This window comes from Caretta caretta, chromosome 5, assembly GCF_965140235.1.
Source record: "Caretta caretta isolate rCarCar2 chromosome 5, rCarCar1.hap1, whole genome shotgun sequence".
NCBI lineage: Eukaryota > Metazoa > Chordata > Testudines > Cheloniidae > Caretta > Caretta caretta.
Genome location: NC_134210.1, coordinates 65,945,459 through 65,973,045, shown reverse-complemented (window position 1 = coordinate 65,973,045; position 27,587 = coordinate 65,945,459). Strand labels below are relative to the sequence as shown.

General features: G+C 42.0%; 1 protein-coding gene across 1 annotated transcript in view; it reads left to right on the top strand.

Annotated features, from left to right (window-relative positions):
• Nucleotides 1-27,587, top strand: part of SLCO4C1 (solute carrier organic anion transporter family member 4C1) — a 102,541-nt gene that overhangs the window by 31,291 nt on the left and 43,663 nt on the right. Inside the window, exon 3 of the mRNA XM_048851191.2 lies at nucleotides 19,825-20,016. Coding sequence (XP_048707148.1) covers nucleotides 19,825-20,016 — 192 coding nt within the window. The remainder of the gene's footprint in view (nucleotides 1-19,824; nucleotides 20,017-27,587) is intronic.

Here is a 27,587-nt window from a genome sequence, read left to right as displayed (position 1 = left end):
AATACGACAGTAAATATCATAATGCCACTATATAAATCCATTTTGTGCCCACTCCTTGAATACTGCTTGCCGTTCTGGTCGCCTCATCTCAAAAATATATATTGGAACTGGTAAAGGTACAGAGAAGGGCAACAAAAATGATAAGGGTATGGAACAGCTTCCATCTGAGGAGAGATTAAAAAGACTGGGACTGTTCAGCTTGGAAAAGAGATGACTAAATAGGGTTATGATAGAGGTCTATAAAATTATGAATGGTGTGGAGAAATGGAATAGGGAAGTGTTATTTACTGCTTCACATAACACAAGAACTAAGGGTCACCCAATGAAATTAATAGGCAGCAGGTTTAAAACAAACAAAAAGTAGTATTTCTTCACACAACAGTCAACCTGTGCAACTTGTTGCCAGGGGATGTTGTGAAGGCCAAAACTATAATTGGGTTAAAAAAAAGAATTAGATAAGTTCATGGAGGATAGGAACATCGCGCATGGGGTTGCATCTTGGCTAATAGCCACTGATGGACCTAAGCCTCTGACTGCTGGAAACTAAGACTAAACAGGGGGTGGATCACTAAGTAATTGCCCTGTTTTGTTCACTCCCTCAGAAGCATCTGGCAGTGGCCACTGTTGGAGAGGATACTGGGCTAGATGGACCATTGGTCTGACCTAGTATTCTCATGAGAAAATAGTATTCTTATATAAAACCTTGTAAAGCTGAGGTTACTAAAATGTAGTATAATATGGTGCGTATCTAGTAGCTAAAAAGCTACTTGTGTAAACGAGACTACATATAAAATTTCACTGCATTTGAAAATAGAATTGAGAGTGTGAGATCCAAATAGGGTCTTAACTCTCATTCCTTTCTCCAACTGTCAGTTCTTATTAAAAGTGAAGCTTCTTATTCTTAAGAATTCTGGAAAAAGCAAAGGACATGGGGAGGGAAGAAGGAAGAGTACATGTTCACAGTGGTCTCACAGGCTGTTCAAATATGAACCTTACAAATGGTATTTTTAATGACTGGAATCCTATAACACAGGGATTAGCAACCTTTGGGATGTGGCCCCTCAGGGAAATCCACTGGTGGGCCGGGATGGTTTGTTTACCTGCAGTGTCTGCAGGTTCAGCCGATCATAGCTCCCACTGGCCTGGAGCCCAATGGGGGCCATGGGAAGCGGCCGCCAGCACATCCCTCAGCCCTCACTGCTTCCTGCAGCCCCCATTGGCCTGGAATGGCGAACCGCAGCCAGTGGGAGCTGCAGTTGGCCGAAGTTGTGAACGCTGTAGGTAAACAAACCATCCTGGCCTGCCAGCAGATTTCCCTGATAGGTTGCCGATCCCTGCTGTAACACCTTGGAAGAGGTTATTTTGGGCTTAGTAACAGGAAACGTGGTCATCTAATGTTTAAAGCACAAGAGTTGGAAGATTTGGACTATTTCCAGCTTGGTCCCAGTCTTTCACTGATCTTGTGCACATCATTTGGGTCTCTATTTTCCCTTACCCCCACAAAATGAGTACTGGCAACTCCAAATGAAGAGAATGGAGCAGCTGGTCGTCAGAATACCTTGGAAGAGAAAGCCCTTAGTTTCTCCATCCATGGTTCTTTTGCCTTGCAAAAGAGAGCTATTAACCACAGTATCTCATAGGTGTACTATAAAGGTTAATTCATGTTGGTAAAGTGGAAGATGCAGTAGAAATGCAAATTATTGTGTAGTATATACAGGGTGAGATTGCCAGAAGCATTTAGCATTGACTTAATTTGTTAGGCATTTTCTCATTGATTTTAATACTATTTGGCTTTAGTGGGAGCAAAGTTAGGCCAACAAGGAATATTCTGGGAAATCTCTCCCCCTTCCCTCCCACCAGTGTATTATTCATCCTCTGAGCAAATCCCCATGGCTGATGCCTGAAGATTCCAAAAATGTGACATCCCCCCAACACACACACACACACACACACTGTCTCCCATGTTCTGCAAAAGGTGTCAATTTAAATTAGATTATGAAACCTAAACCATAAATTCTTCTGACCATTTGTCTAGACAAATAGCCTAGTCTACCTAGCCTAGTCTACCTGCTGCAGCACAGGAGGAGGCGGATGTCTGAAACAAAAAAAAAAAAATCAAATAAATTTTCTGTTCTTTCCAAGTCATGCTAAATAACTGTGGGGATTTCATATTTTGGATGCATGTTTTTCCCCCTCCAAGGCTATTTTGCCCCAATCTGAAATCTGCCACCATGAACATATCATACCAGTCTCTTGGTGCCTCCCAACTTCTGAATTTGACATTCACCATTTTATGTAAATAATCAAATGCTGACAAACTCCTAATATAAAGTATCCCTATGGTCAACTAGGCCTCTTTCCTCCCTACCTCTAACACAAAGAAAATTACATCACCTGAAGTTCTTCTGGAATTTTAGAGGGCAGGTAAATAGGATTCATTTAAACTCTTTACTCCCCAATCTGATACAGGATCACATTACCAGACTTCCATTACAAGCATTCCTTTCTCTTGCTATAAGCTTATGTTTTATTGCTATCTTCCAGCCAAAATTAGGAACAAACTCCCTTTCATGAATTGGAAATTGTCTTTACCTACTCTAAATTAGGGATACCATAGTAGCAACAAAACATGCTCTCAGGTGGGTTGATAACATCACTTCTGGGATTCTCCCAACTCCTTGAGGCCAGCGGAATCAAAAAATTGATGATCAGTTCAAATTCTGATCTTGATGGTAGTGCAGGGCGTTAATTTTAAGTAGCGAATAATAATGGCCATGGCCACAAACATAATTTGCTTTAAAGGCAGTCTTCGGACTTATGACACAATTGGTTCCTGAAATTTGTATTGTGAATCAAAACGTCGTAACTCGGAACTGCAATCCACTCCATTGTGGGACCGAGCATTGTAAAGTCAAAACTAATTGTCGTAAGTTGAATCAGGTGTCAATTCAGAAACATTGTAAATTCTCATGTGTGGGAACATAACTTGAATGTAAAAATAGTCCCATGTAATTGCCCAGATAAACTTGAACGTTTGTTGCCCACCTCTGAAGTATTTGGAATGAGAATTTTGTTTGGATGCATTTCTTAATCTCAAATTCCCATAGAGGAATTTCCCATAGAGGTCCTTGCTAACAAGGACCAACTCCTAAAATCTCATTCCAACAATTTTCAGTCAGGCACTTATGTTATGGCATCATCTGCTAACTTGTGAATGAGTACATATCTAAAAATACATGTATACAGTAAAGTATGTGAAACTTTTGTAATATTGCAAGTGGCAGCATGTCATAGTAATATACATAGTATATTTTTATGGCTATGGGATATAGTGGTGATTTTCTTAATCAAATCAGGAAACAATCTATTTAGAAAAGTAGCTAAAACCAGCATCCAATACCCACTCTAAAATTCCTGTTGCTAAGTTTGCAGACTACCTCAGATTTGATATTAGACAATCTGAAGTTTGAGTGCTCCTTGCCTTGTGATCCATTGGATATTCTGTCCTTCATACCTACATATTGTATATGGAAATGGATTAAAACAAGTTCTTAATTTAAAGTGAAACTAAAATTATAAATTTCAGCTTGTACAAAAGGCACAAGAAAGGAATTTCTAGATAAAATCCAGAATCTGTGACCTTGTCTAGAAGTTTTCAAACACAAGCTTTAAAATGATCTAGGGTAATCACTTATTCATTGGAATTGCTGGTTTAAGTTACCTGGGTCTGAAGCATAAAAAAAGAGGAGGGGCAGTGGGATGGGGTGGTAGAGCTGAAGTACCTGAAACAATGTTACAAGTATTGATTAAGTTAGGAGCTCCCTCTAAAAAAAAAAAACCAAAAAGGAGTACTTGTGGCACCTTAGCCCTGGTCTACACTAGGACTTTAGGTCGAATTTAGCAGCGTTAAATTGATTTAAACCTGCACCCGTCCACACAATGAAGCCCTTTATTTCGACTTAAAGGGCTCTTAAAATCGATTTCCTTACTCCCCTCCTGACAAGTGGATTAGCGCTTAAATCGACGTTGCCGGCTCGAATTTGGGGTACTGTGGACACAATTCGATGGTATTGGCCTCCGGGAGCTATCCCAGAGTGCTCCATTGTGACCGCTCTGGACAGCACTCTCAACTCAGATGCACTGGCCAGGTAGACAGGAAAAGAACCGCGAACTTTTGAATCTCATTTCCTGTTTGGCCAGCGTGGCAAGCTGCAGGTGACCATGCAGAGCTCATCAGCACAGGTGACCATGATGGAGTCCCAGAATCGCAAAAGAGCTCCAGCATGGACAGAATGGGAGGTACAGGATCTGATCGCTGTTTGGGGAGAGGAATCCGTGCTATCAGAACTCCGTTCCAGTTTTCGAAATGCCAAAACCTTAGTCAAAATCTCCCAGGGCATGAAGGACAGAGGCCATAACAGGGACCCGAAGCAGTGCCGCGTGAAACTGAAGGAGCTGAGGCAAGCCTACCAGAAAACCAGAGAGGTGAACAGCCGCTCTGGGTCAGAGCCCCAAACATGCAGCTTCTATGATGAGCTGCATGCCATTTTAGGGGGTTCAGCCACCACTACCCCAGCCGTGTTGTTTGACTCCTTCAATGGAGATGGAGGCAATACGGAAGCAGGTTTTGGGGACGAAGAAGATGAGGAGGAGGAGGAGGTTGTAGGTAGCTCACAGCAAGCAAGCGGAGAAACCGGTTTTCCCGACAGCCAGGAACTGTTTCTCACCCTAGACCTGGAGCCAGTACCCCCCGAACCCACCCAAGGCTGCCTCCTGGACCCAGCAGGTGGAGAAGGGACCTCTGGTGAGTGTACCTTTTAAAATACTATACATGGTTTAAAAGCAAGCATGTGAAAGGATTACTTTGCCCTGGCATTTGTGGTTCTCCTAGATGTAGTCCTAAAGCCTTTGCAAAAGGTTTCTGGGGAGGGCAGCCTTATTGCGTCCTTCATGGTAGGACACTTTACCACTCCAGGCCAATAACACGTACTCGGGAAACATTGTAGAACACAGCATTGCAGTGTGTTTGCTGGCATTCAAACAACATCCGTTCTTTATCTCTCTGTGTTATCCTCAGGAGAGTGAGATATAATTCATGGTCACCTGGTTGAAATAGAGTGCTTTTCTTCAGGGGACACGCAGAGGAGCCCATTCCTGCTGGGCTGTTTGCCTGTGGCTAAACAGAAATGTTCCCCGCTGTTAGCCACAGGGAGGGGGGAAGGTTGAGGGGGTAGTCACGCGGTGGGAGGAGGCAAAATGCGACCTTGTAACGAAAGCACATGTGCTATGTATGTAATGTTAACAGCAAGGTTTACCCTGAAAGACTGTAGCCACTGTTTTATAAAATGTGTCTTTTTAAATACCGCTGTCCCTTTTTTTTCTCCATCAGCTGCATGTGTTTCAATGATCACAGGATCTTCTCCTTCCCAGAGGCTAGTGAAGCTTAGAAAGAAAAAAAAACGCACTCGCGATGAAATGTTCTCCGAGCTCATGCTGTCCTCCCACACTGACAGAGCACAGATGAATGCGTGGAGGCAAATAATGTCAGAGTGCAGGAAAGCACAAAATGACCGGGAGGAGAGGTGGCGGGCTGAAGAGAGGGCTGAAGCTCAAATGTGGCAGCAGCGTGATGAGAGGAGGCAGGATTCAATGCTGAGGCTGCTGCAGGACCAAACCAGTATGCTCCAGTGTATGGTTGAGCTGCAGCAAAGGCAGCTGGAGCACAGACTGCCACTGCAGCCCCTCTGTAACCAACCGCCCTCCTCCCCAAGTTCCATAGCCTCCACACCCAGACGCCCAAGAACACGGTGGGGGGGCCTCCGGCCAACCAGCCACTCGACCACAGAGGATTGCCCCAAAAAAAGAAGGCTGTCATTCAATAAATTTTAAAGTTGTAAACTTTGAAAGTGCTGTGCTTTAAGTGCTGTGTGGCATTTTCCTTCCCTCCTCCACCACCCCTCCTGGGCTACCTTGGTAGTCATCCCCCTATTTGTGTGATGAATGAATAAAGAATGCATGAATGTGAAGCAACAATGACTTTATTGCCTCTGCAAGCGGTGATTGAAGGGAGGAGGGGCGGGTGGTTAGCTTACTGGGAAGTAGAGTGAAGCAAGGGGCGGGGGGTTTCATCAAGGAGAAACAAACAGAACTTTCACACCGTAGCCTGGCCAGTCATGAAACTGGTTTTCAAAGCTTCTCTGATGCGTACCACGCCCTCCTGTGCTCTTCTAACCGCCCTGGTGTCTGGCTGCGCGTAACCAGCAGCCAGGCGATTTGCCTCAACCTCCCACCCCGCCATAAACGTCTCCCCCTTACTCTCACAGATATTGTGGAGCACACAGCAAGCAGTAATAACAGTGGGAATATTGGTTTCACTGAGGTCTAAGCGAGTCAGTAAACTGCGCCAGCGCGCCTTTAAACGTCCAAATGCACATTCTACCACCATTCTGCACTTGCTCAGCCTGTAGTTGAACAGCTCCTGACTACTGTCCAGGCTGCATGTGTACGGCTTCATGAGCCATGGCATTAAGGGGTAGGCTGGGTCCCCAAGGATACATATAGGCATTTCAACATCCCCAACAGTTATTTTCTGGTCTGGGAATAAAGTCCCTTCCTGCAGCTTTTGAAACAGACCAGAGTTCCTGAAGATGCGAGCATCATGCACCTTTCCCGGCCATCCCACGTTGATGTTGGTGAAACGTCCCTTGTGATCCACCAGAGCTTGCAGCACTATCGAAAAGTACCCCTTGCGGTTTATGTACTTGGCGGCTTGGTGCTCCGGTGCCAAGATAGGGATATGGGTTCCGTCTATGGCCCCACCACAGTTCGGGAATCCCATTGCAGCAAAGCCATCCACTATGACCTGCACATTTCCCAGGGTCACTACCCTTGATATCAGCAGATCTTTGATTGCGTGGGCTACTTGCATCACAGCAGCCCCCACAGTAGATTTGCCCACTCCAAATTGATTCCCAACTGACCGGTAGCTGTCTGGCGTTGCAAGCTTCCACAGGGCTATCGCCACTCGCTTCTCAACTGTGAGGGCTGCTCTCATCTTGGTATTCATGCGCCTCAGGGCAGGGGACAGCAAGTCACAAAGTTCCATGAAAGTGCCCTTACGCATGCGAAAGTTTCGCAGCCACTGGGAATCGTCCCAGACCTGCAACACTATGCGGTCCCACCAGTCTGTGCTTGTTTCCCGAGCCCAGAATCGGCGTTCCACAGCATGAACCTGCCCCATTAGCACCATGATGCATGCATTGGCAGGGCCCATGCTTTCAGAGAAATCTGTGTCCATGTCCTGATCACTCACGTGACCGCGCTGACGTCGCCTCCTCGCCCGGTATTGCTTTGCCATGTTCTGGTGCTGCATATACTGCTGGATAATGCGTGTGGTGTTTAATGTGCTCCTAATTGCCAAAGTGAGCTGAGCGGCCTCCATGCTTGCCTTGGTATGGCGTCCGCACAGAAAAAAGGCGCGGAACGATTGTCTGCCGTTGCTCTGACGGAGGGAGGGGCGACTGACGACACGGCTTACAGGGTTGGCTTCAGGGAGCTAAAATCAACAAAGGGGGTGTCTTTACATCAAGGAGTATTTCAGGCAGGACTTCACGGAGGGTTCCAATAAGAAATGGTGCACCTAAGTTATCGTTCTTATTGGAACAAGGAGGTTAGCCTGGCCTCTGATTGATACATGGCTAGATTTACCTTGCTGCACCTTCTCTGTGAGTGACTGCAGTGTGACCTAGAGGAATGAGTCCCCTAGACAGGGGAGGAGGCAAATGAGTACAAAACAAATCTGGTCTATTTCTTGTTTTGACCCACTCCATCCATCTTTTACATCTTTGGCTGGCAGCAGACGGTGCAGAAGGACTGCATGCCATCCTCATCTCTTGCCTGCCCGGCAGAAGATGGTACAGTACGACTGCTAGCCATCCTCATCTCTTGCCTGCCTGGCAGAAGATGGTACAGTACGACTGCTAGCAGTCCGTATCGCCTGCCCGCTCACCATAAGACGGTTCAATAGGACTGACTGCAGGACTAAAGAGAATGACCTGGTCAAGTCACTCCAAATTTAGTCCCTGCGCCCATGTCTGCCCAGGCGCTCCCAGCCGACGTGGCCAGGAGCACCTCTGACACGATGAGGACTACTACCAGTCGTATTGCACCGTCTGCTGCCAGAAGGCAATGGGTTGCTGCTTCTGTGCAGCAAAGCCGTACCGCGTCTGCCAGCACCCAGGAGACATAGGGTGACTGTTACCTGAGCGGGCTCCATGCTTGCCGTGGTATGGCGTCTGCACAGGTAACTCAGGAAAAAAGGCGCAAAACGATTGTCTGCCCTTGCTTTCACGGAGGGAGGGAGGGAACGGGGGCCTGACGATATGTACCCAGAACCACCCGCAACAATGTTTTAGCCCCATCAGGCATTGGGATCTCAACCCAGAATTCCAATGGGCAGCGGAGACTGTGGGAACTGTGGGATAGCTACCCACAGTGCAACGCTCCGGAAGTCGACTCTAGCCTCGGTACTGTGGAAGCGCTCCGCCGAGTTAATGCACTTAGAGCATTTTCTGTGGGGACACACACACTCGAATATATAAAACCGATTTCTAAAAAACCGACTTCTATAAATTCGACCTTATTCCTTAGTGTAGACATACCCTTAGAGACTAACAAATTAAGTACTCCTTTTCTTTTTGTGGATACAGACTAACATGGCTGCTAATCTAAGCTCCCTCTAGTGGCCTGTCATCTTTTTGTAAGCAGTTTCATTTTACAGTTAAATAGATTCCCATGGTTTGCATCATGTCATTCCCTGATTAATGACAACATTGCAATGTTAATATACACAAATTTAAACAGAGGATTAAATATCCTTCTAAAACTTTGTCAGATGTCTCCCTTGTCATCTGAGAAATTTAAAATATTGGCATTTTAGATAATGTATTTAATGGTCTGTTCTGGTCAGTTTAAAAATAATCACTGATGGAATCTTCCCAATTAATTATGTGTGCACTTAGTGTGATGGAGTTCAGTGGTGAGGGTACTAGCTAGGACCATGGGAGATGAGGGGTCAGGTTCCAGCTCTGCCAGAGATTTCCTCTGTAACCATGGACAAGTCACTTAACCTCTCTGTGCATTAATTCTCCATCTGTAAAATGGACAATGATGCTTCCGTACTTCACAGGAGTGTTGTGACAATAGCTAAACTTAAAAAAATTGAGACATTCAGACACTGATGGGGGCAATATAAGTACTTTAGAATTCCTGTAATTGAAACTAGGAAATTCTAGGATAGCTTTTCTTTTCTTTGTTATTAAATATGTGCATGTTGAATCAAAGAGTATAACTTCAAATGAACTAAGTTACCCATCTTCAGGATTGTCAATTTAAAATAGTATTTAATTATTATTAATATAGTATGTGGCTTAAGTCAAATTTCTCAGATCTCTTTCTAGTGGACAAATATCTTAATCCAAAAAACTACTTCCAAAACTGTCAGTTGATTACCTTTTTAGAAGACTCAACAAGGACACCAAGAACTGAAGGGGAAGAGAATGAACTCCTCTTGCCCCTCACATTTTCTTACCTCAGATACTATGTTGGCTATCCCAGTTTACAGCTGGGATACTTTGGAGTGGTGTATCTTTTGTATGGCTGTGAGTCTTCACATTTCTGTGCTCTATATTATAAATGCCTTTCAAAAGAAATTCACAGATATGTAACAAAAACCTAACCAATCTATCAAATAAAATAAAAGATGGGACTGAGGAGGAGGAATAATTTCAACTTTCTGATTCAGTGTTTTATATAAAAAATTACTTGGACCATATTGTGGCAGGTGTTCTGTAGGTTTTTTTTTCCTTTTTGTTTCGTAATGAAATGCTATGGTAGCTCTGTTATCAGACATTTCATTTTGCTTCTGTAAGTAATTTAGAATTCCGGATGACCTTCCAAGGGGATATCATGGGTTTAAACATAAAGAAAGCGTATATTGAACTATTGCATGGGGCAGCACTGTAATCTCAAGAGTCTGCCTCTTCAAGATATAGATTTAGTGCAGTGGTGATGGTGCTGCTTTTGAATTATGAGGGCAGAAATAGATGTTATGGAGAAAAGGCAGTGAAAACTGGCAAGTAAAACTAGCTGTACGATTTTCAAAAAGGTTGGCTGATTACTTATTTTAAGTAATTATCTTGTTTTAGTCTCAATTTTTAAAATCTCTCTTCAGAATACAATCTATAAGATGTACTCATTAACTGTTCAAGGTGTGTGTGTTAACTCAATGATTTACTGATAAGGAGTGCCATGTGACATTCCTGACTGCATAAATATACAAGCACTTCCAGCACACATACCCTCTTGCAGATTTTTAGTACAGACCTTGCCAGTGATCTGAGTGAAACTTTGATGGTTGAGTCACAAATTCCTGAAAAATGACTCCTATTAGAAATGCTGATAACCTTAAATATATCTAAATAATATAATTACAACATAGTCTACTCCTGTGGTTCTGAAGATACAAAACTGGAGCACTGAGACTAACAGTCAAGATAAATTTCAGAGTAGCAGTCGTGTTAGTCTGTATCTGCAAAAAGAACAGGAGTACTTGTGGCACCTTAGACTAGCAAATTTATTTGAGCATAAGCATAAGCACTTCATCGGATGCATAGAATGGAATATATAGTAAGACTATATATAACACACACAACATGAAAAGATGGAAGTAGCCATACCAACTGTAAGAGGCTAATTAATTAAGTTGAGCTATTATCAGCAGGAGAAAAAAAACTTGTAGTGATAATCAAGATGGCCCCTTTAGACAGTTGTCAAGAAGGTGTGAGGATACTTAACGTGGGGAAATAGATTCAATATGTGTAATGACCCAGCCACTCCCAGTCTCTAGTCAGACCCAAGTTAATGGTATCTAGTTTGTATATTAATTCAAGCTCAGCAGTTTCTCGTTGGATTCGGTTTTTGAAGCTTTTCTGTTGCAAAATTGCTACCTTTAAAGTCTGTTACTGAGTGGTCAGAGAGGTTGAAGTGTTCTCTGACTGGTTTTTGAATGTTATGATTCCTGATGTCAGATTTGTGTCCATTTATTCTTTTGTATAGAGACTGTCTGGTTTGGCCAATATACGTGGCAGAGGGGCATTGCTGACACATATCACATTGGTAGATGTGCAGGTGAACAAGCCCCTGATGGCATGGCTAATGTGATTAGGTCCTATGATGGTGTCACTTGAATAAATATGTGGACAGAGTTGGCATTGGGCTTTGTTACAAGGATAGGTTCCTGGGTTAGTGTTTTTGTTGTGTGGTTGCTGGAGAGTATTTGCTTCAGGTTGGGGGCTGTCTATAAGCAAGGACTGGTCTGTCTCCCAAGATCTGAGAGAGCGAGGGATCATTTTTCAGGATAGGTTGTAGATTTTTGATGATGCGCTGGAGAGGTTTTAGTTGGGGGCTGAAGGTGACAGCTAGTGGCATTCTGTTGTTTTCTTTGTTGGGCCTGTCTTGTAGTCTGTGACTTCTGGGTACTCTTCTGTCTGTCAATCTGTTTCTTCACTTCAGCAGGTGGGTATTGTAGTTGTAAGAATGCTTGATGGAGATCTTGTAGGTGTTTGTCTCTGTCTGAGGGATTGTCAGTTGTATCTTAGACCAGTGGTTCTCAAAGCCGGTCTGCCGCTTGTTCAGGGAAAGCCCCTGGTGCGCCCGACCGGTTTGTTTACCTGCCGCATCCCCAGATTCGGCTGATTGCAGCTCCCACTGGCCGCAGCTCACTGCTCCAGGCCAATGGGGCTGTGGGAAGCGGCGTGGGCCAAGTGACATGCTGGCCCCCATTTCTGCAGCCCCCGGTGGCCTGGAGCGGCAACCGTGGTCAGTGGGAGCCGCAATCAGCCGAACCTGTGGACGCGACAGGTAAACAAACCAGTCCTGTGTGCTAGGGGCTTTCCCTGAACAAGCTTTGAAAACCAGTCTTAGAGCTTGGCTGTAGACAATGGATAATGTGGTGTGTCCTGGATGGAAGCTGGAGGCATATAGAAAGAAGAAGTGGGACTGCTAAACACCGAGGATGGAGTGGAGGTCAAGGATAATCTAGGCATGGCCCAATATCTAAACAAATACTTTGCCTCAGTCTTTAATAAGACTAAAGAGGATCTTGGGGATAATGGTAGCATGACAAATGGGAATGAGGATATGGAGGTAGACATTACCATATTTGAGGTAGAAGCAAAACTCAGACAGCTTAATGGGACTAAATCGGGGGGCCCAGATAATCTTCAAAGAATATTAAAGGAACTGGCACATGAAATTGCAAGTCCATTAGCAAGAATTTTTAATGAATCTGTAAACTCGGGTTGTACTGTATGATTGGAGAATTGCTAACATAGTTCCTATTTTTAATAATGGGGAAAAAGTGATCTGGGTAATTATAGGCCTGTTAGTTTGACATCTGTAGTATGCAAGGTCTTGGAAAAAATTTTGAAGGAGAAGGTAGTTAAGGACATTGAGGTCAATGGTAAATGGGACAAAATACAACATGGTTTTACAAAAGGTAGATCGTGCCAAACTAACCTGATCTCCTCCTTTGAGAAAGTAGATTTTTTTAGACAAAGGAAATGCAGTGTATCTAATTTACCTAGATTTCAGTAAGGTGTTTGATACCGTGCCACATGGGGAATTATTAGTTAAATTGGATAAGATGGGAATCAATAGGAAAATTGAAAGGTGGATAAGGAATTGGTTAAAGGGGAGACTACAACAGGTCCTACTGAAAGGTGAACTGTCAGGCTGGAGGTTACCAGTGGAGTTCCTCAAGGATCGGTTTTGGGACCAATCTTTTTATTACTAACCTTGGCACAAAAAGTGGGAGTGTGCTAATAAAGTTTGCAGATGATACAAAGCTGGGAGGTATTGCCAATTTAGAGAAGGACAGGGATATCCTACAGGAGGATCTGGATGACCTTGTAAACTGGAGTAATAGTAATAGGATGAAATTTAATTGAAAAGTGTAAGGTCATGCATTCAGGGATTAACAACAAGAATTTTAGTTATAAGCTAGGGACATATCAATTAGAAGTAATGGAGGAGGAGAAGGACCTTGGAGTATTGGTTGATCATAGGAGGACTCTGAGCTGCTCATGTGATATGGTCGTGAAAAAAGCTAATGCGGTCTTGGAATGCATTAGGAGAGGTATTTCTAGTAGGGATAAGGAGGTTTTAGTACTGTTATACAAGGCACTGGTGAGACCTCACCTGGAATACTGTGTGCAGTTCTGGTCTCCATGTTTAAGAAGTATGAATTCAAACTGGAACAGGTACAGAGAAGGGCTACTAGGATGATCTGAGGAATGGAAAACTTGTCTTATGAAAGGAGACTCAAGGAGCTCGGCTTGTTTAGCCTAGCTAAAAGAAGGTTGAGGGGAGATAGGATTGCTCTCTCTAAATATATCAGAGGGATAAATACTGGAGAGGGAGAGGAATTATTTAAGCTCAGTACCAATGTGGACACAAGAACAAATGGTTATAAACTGGCCACCAGGAAATTTAGACTAGAAATTAGACAAAGGTTTCTAACCATCAGAAGAGTGAAGTTTTGGAATAGCCTTCCAAGGGAAGCAGTGGGGGCAAAAGATCTATCTGGCTTTAAGATTAAACTCGATAAGTTTATGGAGGAGATGATATGATGGGATAACATGGTTTTGGTAATTAAATATTTATGGTAAATAGGCCCGATGGCCTGTGATGGAATATTAGATGGGGTGGGATCCGAGTTACCCAGGAAAGAATTTTCTGTACTGTCTGGCTGATGAATCTTGCCCATATACTCAGGGTTTAGCTGATCACCATATTTGGGGTTGGGAAGGAATTTTCTTCCAGGGCAGATTGGAAAAGGCCCTGGAGGTTTTTCGCCTTCCTCTGTAGGATGGGGCACAGGTCACTTGCTGGAGGATTCTCTGCTCCTTGAAGTCTTTAAACTACGATTTGAGGACTTCAATAGCACAGATATAGGTGTGAGGTTTTTTTGCAGGAGTGGTGGGTGAAATTCTGTGGCCTGTGTTGTGCAGGAGGTTAGACCTAAATATCTATGAATCTAGGTAGGTATAGCAGTCAGTAGGTTTCTGGTGTAGGGTGGTGTTTATGTGACCATTGCTTATTAGTACAGTAGTGTCCAGGAAATGGACCGCTTGCGTGGATTGGTCTAGGCTGAGACATCCCACCATCAACCTCAGCCTAGACCAATGAGAAACTGCTGAGCTTGAATTAATATGCTAACTAGATACCATTAACTTGGTTTGAATAGAGACTGGGAGTGGTTGGGCTATTACACATATTGAATCTATTTCCCCATGTTAAGTATCCTCACACCTTCTTGTCAACTGTCTAAATGGGCCATCTCGATCACTACAAAAGTTTTCTCCTGCTGATAATAGCTCAACTTAATTAGCCTCCTACAGTTGGTATGGCTACTTCCACCTTTTCATGTTCTCTATATGTATATCTATCTTGTTACTATGTGTTCCATTCTATGCATCCGATGAAGTGGGCTGTAGCCCATGAAAGCTTATGCTCAAATAAATTGGTTAGCCTCTAAGGTGCCAAAAGTACTACTGTTTTTAGTCAAGATAAAGCATCTTGGAGCATGCAAGTTCAGAAGAGCCAACCGACTGAAGGAGATATGTTCCTACTGAGTTCACAATCACTGACAGACCATATGTCATTAGATTGCAGCATTTTTACTTATCAAGGGTGGAGATGGAAAAAGAAACTTACATCCTTGTCATATAGTGGCAAAATACTTATTGATTTTGTTTACATTAAGTACCTTCAGGCCACCCACACTGTTTGAATATCTCCTGATCTCTACTCATCCTCTCAGCTGATGGACTTTTGTGTCCTACTGTGCTTCATCAGCTTCCTACTAAGGAATCATTTGAAGCTGAAGGTCATGGGTTTAAAGATGTGAGCTTTACTCCTAAGCACTAGAAAAAAGTATATAGTGAAAGGGATGCTAATCCTAGAATAGTACTTGGTTGAACATCTATCCATAGCCTTAAATATTATATAGCTCTTTCATATTATAAGGGAACAGAATTACTTGGGACAAAATTTATAGAGCATCCACCATTTACTCTAGTCGAAACCAGCAAGTGGCCCATTTATGTCATGTCCCGTGCTTCAGAGGAAGGTAAACTCCCCTGATGGTCCCTCCCAATCTGATCTGGGTGAAAATTCATTTTTGGATTGTTCAGAGGCCTATGTGAAATCAGTTTAGTAAGGTTTTAAAATCATAAACAAAACCACCACCAAATGGATTTAAACCCCTTCCCTTGCTTTCTGCCTCCTCTCCACTTCTCAGTAGTGTCATTAGAAAAGCCACAAATTCATAGAAGCAGGAGAATGAACTCCCTCTTAGCTTCATGATTGCCTTTCTAGAAAATGGATGAATCCTATTTGTTGAGCATTGTGGAGGAGCTTGCACTAGCTTTGCCTACTCAAAGCTGTGTGTGAAAGGGAGGGCTTCATTCTCTAGGTCTCTCAATGTTGACAATCTTGTTTTTTACAAAAAGGAAGAAAACAAAACCAAATGTTAGTGAAAATGCAATTAGATTTAGTGTCAAATTGCTAAATATTATGAAAGCCTGATTGTGTGAAATAAATGTAGGAGTTAGTCACCCATGCAAATGATTAATGTGCCTTAAGATATTAAAAAAGCTGCAAATTCTGTAAAATAGTTCCATTAAAAAAGTGACTTGAGGGTAAATTTATTTAAATCCAAATAACTACAGTGAACATCTTGATGTTCATTTGGGTGAATTTTCAGGACCTGCTAGGCACAAAACTAAAATTTTTTTTAGCAGTATCCCATAAATAAAAAGTGGGTCATTGTATGGCAGATGGTTGCAAATAAAAATGCAGTTTTTGATATAAGCAGGGTAACCAAAATATTTTCCTAAAGAACCCCAGGATCTTGGCTCCCCTTTTGTAAATGTTTTAATAAATATCAATGTAGATTTTATTGATTAAATATTTTGATTGCAACAGTTAATTGGATATATTTAAAGGCAATGATTGTGCATTACCAAGTAGTGAAATGTATATATTGCTTAAGCTATTGGAATCCTGGGTATTCAAATGGAAATTGTTCTTACAGCTTATGATGTTCTTTAAAGAATTGACCACAAAACAGCATCTGTAATGGATAAACAGAACAATGTACTTAAGACAGAAAATTACATTTAGATATCCCTTTTTGGCTGAACTGACTACATAGACAGTTCTCCCAAAAGTAAAGAAAGCAAAGAACAGACTGGTGTACATTCCTTTGCCCTGTTCACATAGAACTATTCTGGTGCTAGGAACTTTAGGCATGTGAATCTTTGAAAGGGGAGAACTTGTTTCCTAATGCTAGTTCATGGTGTAATAAAAGCTCTAACTTTTTTTGGCCAAAATTTATGTACATGTAATGGGAACTGCATATGATCTGGTGTCTTTCATTTATCTCTTGTGCACAGCTATATGTATTGTGCACTTTAATGTGCCTTCAAAAAAATCTAAATTTAATGATTTTAGTATCCTCTTTCGTGTTTAATTTACTTTGATGTTAACTATATACAACGATGCCAGTTTCCAACATCCCTTTGTGTCCTTTGTCCACTCCTGTCTATTTGGTTTTCTCCTATCTTGCCTCTGTGTGTGGAATGATCTAGTTTGTCTCAGGCCCCATTTTTTTCATTAGTCTTCCATAAAAACCTACTTCTCCATGACATTCACACATGGATGGTGGAGGTGGGGAAAGGAGGATATTTTTTTAAAGTAAGTATCTTAGGTAGGTTTTTTTTTTATCTTCGAGGACATCTTGTGTCTCTTAAGTCTGTCTCCTAGATTATTAGCTTGCTCTTAGTCAAGGACTCTTGATTATTGGTCTTGAATAATGCCAGACATGATCTGCTGTTCATATATAAAAAAATAATTCAATTTGCATACGACTGAGATCAGTGTTCCCTCTAATTTTTGACAGGCTGTGTGCCCCAAAAATTTCTTCTGTGCAAATTTTTGTGCACGTGGTATTTCGACGTGTGTACAGGGTTTAGGATCTGTGTGCCCACGCACACATCTTAGAGGGAACAGTGACAGATTATCTTTCAATTCGCTAGAACTCGGATAAACTTTACCTATTTGCTGTGTTTATCTGGCATTAATGTACAACTACAAATGTTTTCTGGGTCATCACATATGAGGAATATTGCAGTACTTATGAGCTGTTAATGCATACTGTAGAAGTAAAATCTCTACAATGTATCCTGCCATAAAAACACTTCATGTACTATAGAATAAAGTTTGACACATTGTGTGTATTCATTTTGTCTAAAGTTAGCCAGAAGTCAGTTGGACTTTAGATAGAAAAAACTATATACACTTTCATAAAAAAGGCTTTGAAAAGTATTGAAATGTATTCATGTGCTGTTTCTAATATCTTTTCAAATGCCAAGAGATCTTTTTTCATGGTAAAGAACACAAGATCTATTGCTAAAAACCTGGGTTATTTTGGGTTAATTAAAAGGGCTAAAAAGGTTTCTAATGCTCTGCTCCTGTTCAAAACTACTACAATAACTTAAAATATGGAGGCTCACTGAGGCCTGGTCTACACTATGGGGGGAGATCAATCTAAATTACACAACTTCAGCTTCGTGAATAACGTAGCTGAAGTTGATGTATTTAGATCTATTTACCGCAGGGTCCACACTATGCTACGTCGACGGGAGACGCTCTCCTATTGACTCCCCTGGTGCTCCTCATTCAGGTGGAGTACAGGAGTTGATGGGAGAGTGACCTGCGGTCGATTTAGCGGGTCTTCACTAGACCCGCTAAATCGATTGCCAATGCATTGATTGCCATGTGTTGGTCCCCCAGTAAGTGTAGACAAGCCCTTAGAGGAATTGGTGCTGAGTTCTTCCCTCCAAGTGCAAGGATTTGTCCTTTCAAAGAGGGAAGGACCAGTTATTCCCAGCTGCCCCTGAGGTTGCCTTACTTTCTACAGCAGCTTCCCCCTACAGCAGCTTCCTTAAGAGCCTTACTGCCATTGAGTACTCTACATCCTTCCACCATGGCTGCACGCTCTACCTTCTACCCTAAGGAGAGAGGGATGGTAATACCCATACCATTTTTATTAATGTTAACTTCTGCATGGGTTTCTGGTCAGAAACTTGCCATGCCCCAAGAGCTCCTGCCCCTCTCCTACAGTGTAAATTGAAAGTAGCATTGGGTACAAAGTGTGTGTAGGTTTGTTAGTAACAAATTCTCTAAAAACTGAAAAATTGCCTCACCTGACTTAATGGAAAGTAGTAGGAAAATACTGCTCATTGACCAGACTAGTGTATGAAGTTTCAATCTGAAGTGAATTTATATGGCATCTTAAACTTTTTTTTCTTTTAAAGAAAGGCGTTTATAATGGAAAAGGATGACAGCCTTCATCATAGTAGCTTTTTCTGCCAACTCTTCAAGAATTCATGTTTGGTTCTGAATGATCACTAGATAATTTCTGTTCTCTTCTGATGCTGAATTTATGGCTTGCTTGTTAATGAAATACTGTGCCAGCTACATTGCTCCTTTGCTAGCATTGGTAGGGTCAAAAAGTACCCTTTGGCTTAATTTATAAAACAGCACTGTAGAAACTGGTATTTAGTCATGCTCCTGGAGGGATGATTCTGTGTTTGTTTTGCATTCTGTGGATAAACATAACCTACTTATCACTTTCTCTTTACTGTAAGCATTCTAAAACATTTTTTACAATAGCTGAGAATTACCCAGTACAGCCATTCTGTCAAATGAGTGGGATTTTTCCTCTTCAGGATTGCACGTGTATATACAGACATTTGCAAAGAACGCTGCACATACTCTTGTTCTGTTCTGTCAAATAAGATTAAGGCTGTTTGATGTCTGTGGAAAATCAGTAATACCCCAGAGGGGATGAAAAGGGGAGAATGCATGTAAGCAAGGAAAAGCGATTACATATAACTAACTTAAGTATCTGAAAAAAGTTGTGCATTAACAATTCCTTCTGCTGTGTGTGTGTGTGTGTGTGAGTAAGAAAGAAATTCCAGTAATGTAGTTTCCTCATTCTAGGAATTAAATCAATGACATTTGTTGTCATGGGGAGATTGCTAGGGTGTAACCTATTAAATAGGAACACTTTTTCTTACAAACCTAATTCTTTTTTTTCTCTCTTTTCAGGAGAGGAAGGTTGTTGAATCTTTTAAAAAGATATTTTTCTTCTATCCCCTTTCCTCAATCTTCTAAGACTTAGTTAAGCAGTGGAGGGCGTTTTAGTGCCTATCAGTATTGCTCCATATCAGTTGGAGCACTGATTAAACAATAACCTCGATTTTAAATTATACATTTCTCTATATTCTTTAACTTGGAGCATTGCAAGTTACAATGGTATCAGAGAATTCTGTTTGATATCTTGTTGCATGCAGAACTCATCCTCTAAACAAGAGGATTAATTCAGGGTATTTGGGCAATCAAAAATTAAAAAGGTGCCCACTTTTATGAGCAATTTTCCCGCTTTCCCTTGTCTGGTAGGGAAATATCCTCATTTTTCATATGGGAATATTGTGGCACAGAGACGCTCAGTGACATGTCTGAGGTCTCACAGGAAATTGTAAAAGAGCTGGAATTAGAAGACTAGGAATAGAGTAATCCTGTGCTATTAACTACAGAATGCATTATATACATGGTGCTTCCTTACCTTTATAAACAAGCTATATGATGAGTCAGTCAACTGTACTTTATTAATGTCTCTATAAATGTGTTTTTTAGATACCTGTCAATTATCAGGAACTAACATTGCTAACTTCAGTTGCAATACCAAAGAGTCTTCACTCTCCAACTACCTCTATGTCTTCATCCTGGCACAGCTGCTACTGGGAGTTGGAGGAACTCCCCTGTACACCTTGGGCACCGCCTTCATTGATGATAGTGTCCCAAAATACAAATCTTCTCTCTACATAGGTAATATTGTTTTAAAATTTAAATTGGTAGCAAGAGATTGAATGAATACTTTGATATTTATAAAGAAAATGAGTATTTGTGGCACCTTAGAGACTAATACAAAAATTAATTAGTCTGAGGTGCCACAAATACTCATTTTCTTTTTGTGAATACAGACTAACACGGCTGTTACTCTGAAACCTGTCTTTATAAATATTGTAATTTAAAAAATCTGCTAGTAGAAAGTGATAATAAATGTTGTAAACACAACACTTCTCATTAAGGAGTTGAAGTAACAGATTTGCTTGCTGATGACTTGATATAGTAGTCGTTTCTGCAGTGGTTGCTGTAATGGTTGGCATGTAGATGTTTTGGAAACAGACAAGGCTATGCTTATTGTTTCAGCAGGATGGAAATTTGCTGAATAGCTATTTTGTGTGTTTAATAGGGTGGGTCAGGACGAACCCCACAGTATCTTGAACACTTCACCCAACCTCTTATTTTCATATTTCAGAGTAACAGCCGTGTTAGTCTGTCTTCGCAAAAAGAAAAGGAGTACTTGTGGCACCTTAGAGACTAACCAATTTATTTGAGCATACGCTTTCATGAGCTGTAGCTCACTTCATCGGATGCATACTGTGGAAAATACAGATGTTTTTATACACACAAACCATGAAAAAATGGGTGTTTATCACTACAAAAGGTTCTCTCCCCCACCCTACTCTCCTGCTGGTAATAGCTTATCTAAAGTGATCACTCTTACAATGTGTATGATAATCAAGGTGGGCCATTTCCAGCACAAATCCAGGGTTTAACAAGAACGTCTGAGGAACAGTGTGTGTGGGGGGGTGGGAATAAACAAGGGAAAATGTTACGTTTTATAATGAATCAACCATTCCCAGTCTCTATTCAAGCCTAAGTTAATTGTATCCAATTTGCAAATTAATTCCAATTCAGTAGTCTCTTTGGAGTCTGTTTTCGAAGTGTTTTTTTGTTGAAGGATAGTCACTTTGAGATCAGAAATAGAGTGACCAGAGAGATGGAAGTGTTCTCTGACTGGTTTATGAATGTTATAATTCTTGACATCTGATTTGTGTCCATTTATTCTTTTACGTAGAGACTGTTCAGTTTGCCCAATGTTCATGGCAGAGGGGCATTGTTGGCACATGGTGGCATATATCACATTGGTGGATGTGCAGGTGAACAAGCCTCTGATAGTGTGGCTGATGTTATTAGGCCCTGTGATGGTGTCCCCTGAATAGATATGTGGGCACAGTTGGCAACGGGCTTTGTTGCAAGGATAGGTTCCTGGGTTAGTGGTTCTGTTATGTGGTTGCTGGTGAGTATTTGCTTCAGGTTGGGGAGCTGTCTGTAGGCAAGGACTGGCCTGTCTCTCAGGATTTGAGAGAGTGTTGGGTCATCCTTCAGGATAGGTTGTAGATCCCTCATAATGCGTTGGAGGGGTTTTAGTTGGGGGCTGAAGGCTAGTGGCATTTTATTTTCTTTGTTAGGCCTGTCTTGTAGTAGGTGACTTCTGGGAACTCTTCTGGCTCTATCAATCTGTTTCTTCACTTCAGCAGGTGGATATTGTAGTTGTAAGAATGCTGGATAGAGATCTTGTAGGTGTTTGTCTCTGTCTGAGGGGTTGGAGCAAATGCGGTTGTATCGCAGAGCTTGGCTGTAGACAATGGATTGTGTGGTGTGGTCAGGGTGAAAGCTGGAGGCATGTAGGTAGGAATAGCAGTCAGTAGGTTTCCAGTATAGGGTGGTGTTCATGTGACCATAGTTTATTAGCACTATAGTGTCCAGGAAGTGGATCTCTTGTGTGGACTGGTCCAGGCTGAGGTTGATGGTGGGATGGAAATTGTTGAAATCATGGTGGAATTTCTCAAGGGCTTCTTTTCCATGGGTCCAGATGATGATGTCATCAATATAGCGCAAGTAGAGTAGGGGCATTAGGGGACGACCTGAGGAAGTGTTGTTCTAAGTCAGCCATAGAAATGTTGGCATACTGTGGGGCCATGCAGGTACCCATAGCAGTGCTGCTGATTTGAAGGTATACATTGTCCCCAAATGTAAAATAGTTATTGGTAAAGACAGAGTCACAAAGTTCAGCCACCAGGTTAGCCGTGACATTATTGGGGATAGTGTTCTTGATGGCTTGTAGTCCATCTTTGTGTGGAATGTTGGTGTAGAGGGCTTCTACATCCATAGTCATCAGGAAGATCACCGATTGATTGTAGTTTCCTCAGGAAGTCAGTGGTGTCTTGAAGGTAGCTGGGAGTCCTGGTAGCGTAGGGCCTGAGGAGGGAGTCTACATAGCCAGACAATCCTGCTGTCAGGGTGCCAATGCCAGAGATGATGGGGCGCCCAGGATTCCCAGGTTTATGGATCTTGGGTAGCAGATAGAATAACCCAGGTTGGGGTTCCAGGGGTGTCTGTGTGGATTTGTTCTTGTGCTTTTTCAGGGAGTTTGAGCAAATGCTGTAGTTTTTTGGTAACTCTCAGTGGGATCAGAGGGTAATGGCTTGTAGAAAGTGGTGTTGGAGGGCTGCCTAGCAGCCTCTTGTTCATATTCCGACCTATTCGTGATGACAACAGCACCTCCTTTGTCAGCCTTTTTGATTAGGATGTCAGTGTTGTTTCTGAGGCTGTGGATGGCATTGTGTTCTGCACAGCTGAGGTTGTGGGGCAAGTGATGCTGCTTTTTCACAATTTCAGCCTGTGCACGTTGGCAGAAGCACTCTATGTAGAAGTCCAGTCTGTTTCAACCTTCAGGAGGAGTCCACCCAGAATCCTTTTTGTAGTGTTGATAGGGAGGTCTGTGGATTAGTATGTTGGTCAGAGGTGTGTTGGAAATATTCCTTGAGTCGGAGACGTTGAAAAGAGGATTCTAGGTCACCACAGAACTATATCATGTTCGTGGGGTGGAGGGGCAGGGGGAGAGGCCCTGAGATAGGACAGCTGCTTCTGCTGGGCTATTAACAGCAGGAGAGTAGGGTGGGGGGAGAGAGAACCTTTTGTAGTGATAAACACCCTTTTTTTCATGGTTTGTGTATATAAAAATATCTTTTGTATTTTCCACAGTATGCATCCGATGAAGTGAGCTGTAGCTCATGAAGGCTTATGCTCAAATAAATTGGTTAGTCTCTAAGGTGCTACAAGTACTCCTTTTATTTTCATATGTAACCAACTTGAGATGAGAAACTGAGGTTTTAACATTGTATTAAACTGCTTAAGTTTAAACTCTCTTTAGCTAAAGTTGGCATCTGCTCTCAAATAAAAGTCAGGAGCTAAAACTGTTAATTCAGCAGCCACTTCTTACTGTATTGTTTAATGGCTGTATTATGTTCCCCTGTGAGTATTTGGTCAGTGTGGGAAGGATTGCTTCCCCTGAACATAACATTCTACAATTGTTTTTTCAGGTGAAGGTTCTATATGGGGATTACGGCAGAGCAGGCCTTTACTTCAGGCATAGAACAAAGATTGTTTATGCACACTTTCAGTATTCACCATCCTCCCTTTTAACTCTCATGTCTAGTGTTCTGTATAGCATTTCTTATGCACCTACTGGTTTTAGTCTCTCTCCAGATAAAGGGCAGCTTTAGCATGGGTTTGTGGTTTCAGCTGCACCTATGGGAAACCAAGGGAGCAAGCATGCACTTTTCTCAGCCCAGTGTGGAAGCGAAGCCCTGGGTAGGGAAGGAGACCGGAGAGCGAGACTGCCCTGCACTCACGCTGCAGTGGCTCCTGTCCCCCGGGGCTGGGCCCAGCTCTGGGTGTTGCGACCTGGTGCACTGAATTGTAGCACCACTCAGGATTAGCTTGACTCCCCCCCCCCCCCATTATGAATAAAGAATGGCCAGGCGAAACCTGCGTGGTGCTACGACCTGTACACAAGGCCGTAATGCCACTTGCTCAATTTGGCCCAGCCACCATTCCATCATGCTGGAGGGGTGGGTTGGACCAAACCTGAATGGTGCTATTACCCCATATACAGGGTTGCAATGCCCAGAGCAGGGATCTGGGACCAGCCCTGTGGAACAGGAGCTGCTGCTTCAGGGTGAATGCAGGGTAGGCTCACTCTCCAGACACATTTTCCCTCTGCATCATGCTGGGATTAGGGTTGTGATGCCATGGTGAAGGGTGCTTCTGTGGGTGTTGGTGTCTCCTCAGCAGCTTAGTGTAATCAAGTGACTACCTCTGCTCCAGACTGTACTTTATGACAAGGCAACTCACATTTTCTCTGTACTTCACACTGGCTCAAGCCTTCCTCCACATTTGCCCAAAGAATTCTTTCGTTCACCATATTTTATCTATGCATTCAGCAATCATTTTTCCCCTCAGGTTAAAAAAGCAGTATATTAATTGTGTTGAAAAATTGCCCAAGGTTCCCTTAATAATCTGCTACAGGACAGTTCGTGTAACTCTGTAATTAGATTTAATTAAGGTTTCAGTTCTGTCTCCAAACTTCCATTCAGAATACTTAAATCTATAACCCTTATTCCACTGGCTCTAGGCAAGCCTTTGAAAATTACTTGATTTCCTCAAAACTAATCAGTCAAACTTGTACTGTACCTTGAACTTTAAAGTGAAAGTTCAGAATTGTTGATGATTACATAATTATTCAATAGAATGATTGAGTACTCTAATCCTGTAGATTTGTCAGACCTGTTAGTCTATTGGGCTGCTCATGTGATTAAGGGGGGAAAAATGTGACCCACACTAGAATATTTAACAAATCTCTGTATGGCAGGAAAGTGTTGCAAAAATATTCTAGAGTAGTTTATTTTTAAATCAAAACAAAATGTACCTGCTCGTTAAATCTCATCGCTAGCTCTAAAACCAAATCTAAAGTGCCAACAGTGTGTGTGAAGAGTTGGTGACATGGGTCTAGAAGACTTCAGATTAACATCTGGACTTGTAGAAGAAAAAAAAGTAGCGTCATCTTAAAAAGCAGCCTATTTTAGCACAACAAAACTAGAAGGTAAATGTAACAAATGGCTTAGTAACTAGGTTAATCGTTCCATGTTTGAGCTGATAATTTATTACTCTACACAGGGATGCATTAATTTATTACAGGATGCCTGCAGGATATTTTTGCTATTCCTGACAGATTTAGAGTGTTTTACATTGTGTTTGTTTTTGAATTAAGGCACCTGTTTTTAGTTAAACTTTTGTTCAGCACAAAAAATGCAGGGCACTCAAGCATGATTTTTTAGGTATTTACCAAATTTATTTTAAGAGTTAAGTTACATTCTTTCCTTTCCATTTGCACATTTTAAATGCATACCAAACCAGCAAAACCAAAGTTCAATCTAGTATGAAAAGGAAAGTAACTTGATTTCCGCTGACATTTTAGGATGTAGTCCAGCAGTTATTAGGCAAGTAAAACTCCCCACCCCACATGCTCAGAGTTGAGAGAGTTCCCATTCATGATCATTGGTCCTTAAAATTTTATCCTAAGTCTCCTGGAATTAAGGGTCCTACCAAATTGGGGAGAAATCCTGGCCCAACTGAAGTCAATGGAAGTTTTGCAGCTGACTTCAGTAGGGCCAATATTTCACCCTTGGAATCTAAGGGGATACTCAGTGTTGAATAGTTAAGAAACCCAATCCTATCCCTAACAAATTCAATCCAGAAATTTCAGCCTACAGGGAAGTTGCACAGCTGGGCCAGATCACCAATGCAGCAAAATGGAAAAAATTATACAGATTTTAGCAAAAGTCCTTTCTGTGTAATCAGTCATGAATATCTGGTTGAAAGTTAGTGTCTGTCTCTGTACTCCTGTGCCTATGATACTGATATTGTCGCTATTAGGCCTAAAAAAACTAAGGGTATGCTTATACCGAGTAGAGGAAAAAGTGTGTTAACTCAGGTTAGCTAACTTGGGTAAAATAGCAGTGAAGACAAAGAAAAGGAGTACTTGTGCCACAAGTACTCCTTTTCTTTTTGCGAATACAGACTAACACGGCTGTTACTCTGAAACCAGTGAAGACATAGTAACTTGGAGACATAACAGCCCAAGTTGAAGTATATAGGGATGAACTCAAGCTGCTGACACAAGTTAAAAGAAGAGTTGTTGTGTCTTCACTGCTATTTTAATCAAGTTGACCAACATGGGTTAGCCAACCTGAGTTAAGAAAGCATCTCTTTACGGTATAGACATGCCCTAAGGCAAAATCAAGGAAGCCTGTTGCTTGTTCTTCTCCTCTCTAGCTTTGCAGGGAAAGAGAACCATCTGTATTGCTTCTCTGGGTGGACAAAAGAGCCGTCTTCACTGAGACTAGTTACCCCTGACCCCTCCCCCTCCAATGACTTTGCAAGATGTGTTGAAAACATACAGTGCCATTGCTCTTGAATCAATCAGATCTAAAGGAAACAGGGAGCTGTAGTCTTTACTTTGCTTCAAATGTTTGGGATATTACTACTGACAGAGCTGCTAACACAGACACCTGACTTCTGGTCATGGTAGTTTTAAAAAGTACTTTTGTTTTAGTTCTATAATGCTTTTATTTAGAATTTCCAGGCTACATGTTCTCTTAATTTAAGCACTCAAACAGATTTGGTATTTACTTTAAAACATTTATGTTTAAGGCTAAAAATAGTAGACATGCTACCTAGCATGGCAAGGTTCAAGTGCTTTGAAACACAGAGAGAAGTGGCCATATAATTCAAACACTTAGCTATTTGCTGTGTAATTCTTTCACAGTTGGGATGCAAGCTTTCTATTCCATATAACACAAATCTTTGTAGGCAAAAATGCATGCAGTAATATAAATCTGGTATTGTGTAAAGGCAAACCTACTTTTACAGATTTGAAACTCTTTTGAGGAAGAAGAAAGCCTTTAATAGGTGCATGCAGTGTATTTGTAGCTGTATCGGTCCCAGGATTTTAGAGAGACAAGGTGGATGAAGAAATATCTTTTACTGGATCAGCTTCTGTTGGTGAGAAACTTTTGAGGCACACAGAGCTCTTCTTCAGGTCTAGAAAAGGTACTTGGAGCATCACAGCAAAATGCAAGGTATAACAGATTGTTTAGCATAGACAGCTAGCACATATTGTAAGGGACAATTCAAGGTAGGATGGCCTATTAACACCTCTGCAGTCATAGAACAAAAAGAGAAAGTTAGTAAGGGTATGACTACGCTTACAGATGTAGAGCGCTTTGGGTTAAACCAGCCTTTGTACAGCGCAGTAGGGAAAGCGCTGCAATCTGTCCACACTGACAGCTGACTGCGCAGTGGCGTGGCCACATTTGCAGCACTTGCAGCTGCATTGGGATCAGTGCATTATGGGCAGCTATCCCAGTGTTCAAGTGGCTGCAACATGCTTTTCAAATGGGGAGTGGGTGGGATGGAGCATGTTGTGTGTATGTGTGGGGGGGGAGAGTGGATTTTTGGGGTGCTGAGTGTGCGTCAGCATGCTGTCTTGTAAGTTCAGACCCCTTCCTCCCCCTGACACTCTCACTCAAAGCAAACAGTAACTTTTTTCTGGGACCAGATAAACAGCCCGGTGATTTAAATGCGGATCGGTCTTGCTTTGAGCAGGGGGTTGACTAGATGACCTCCTGAGGTCCCTTCCAACCCTG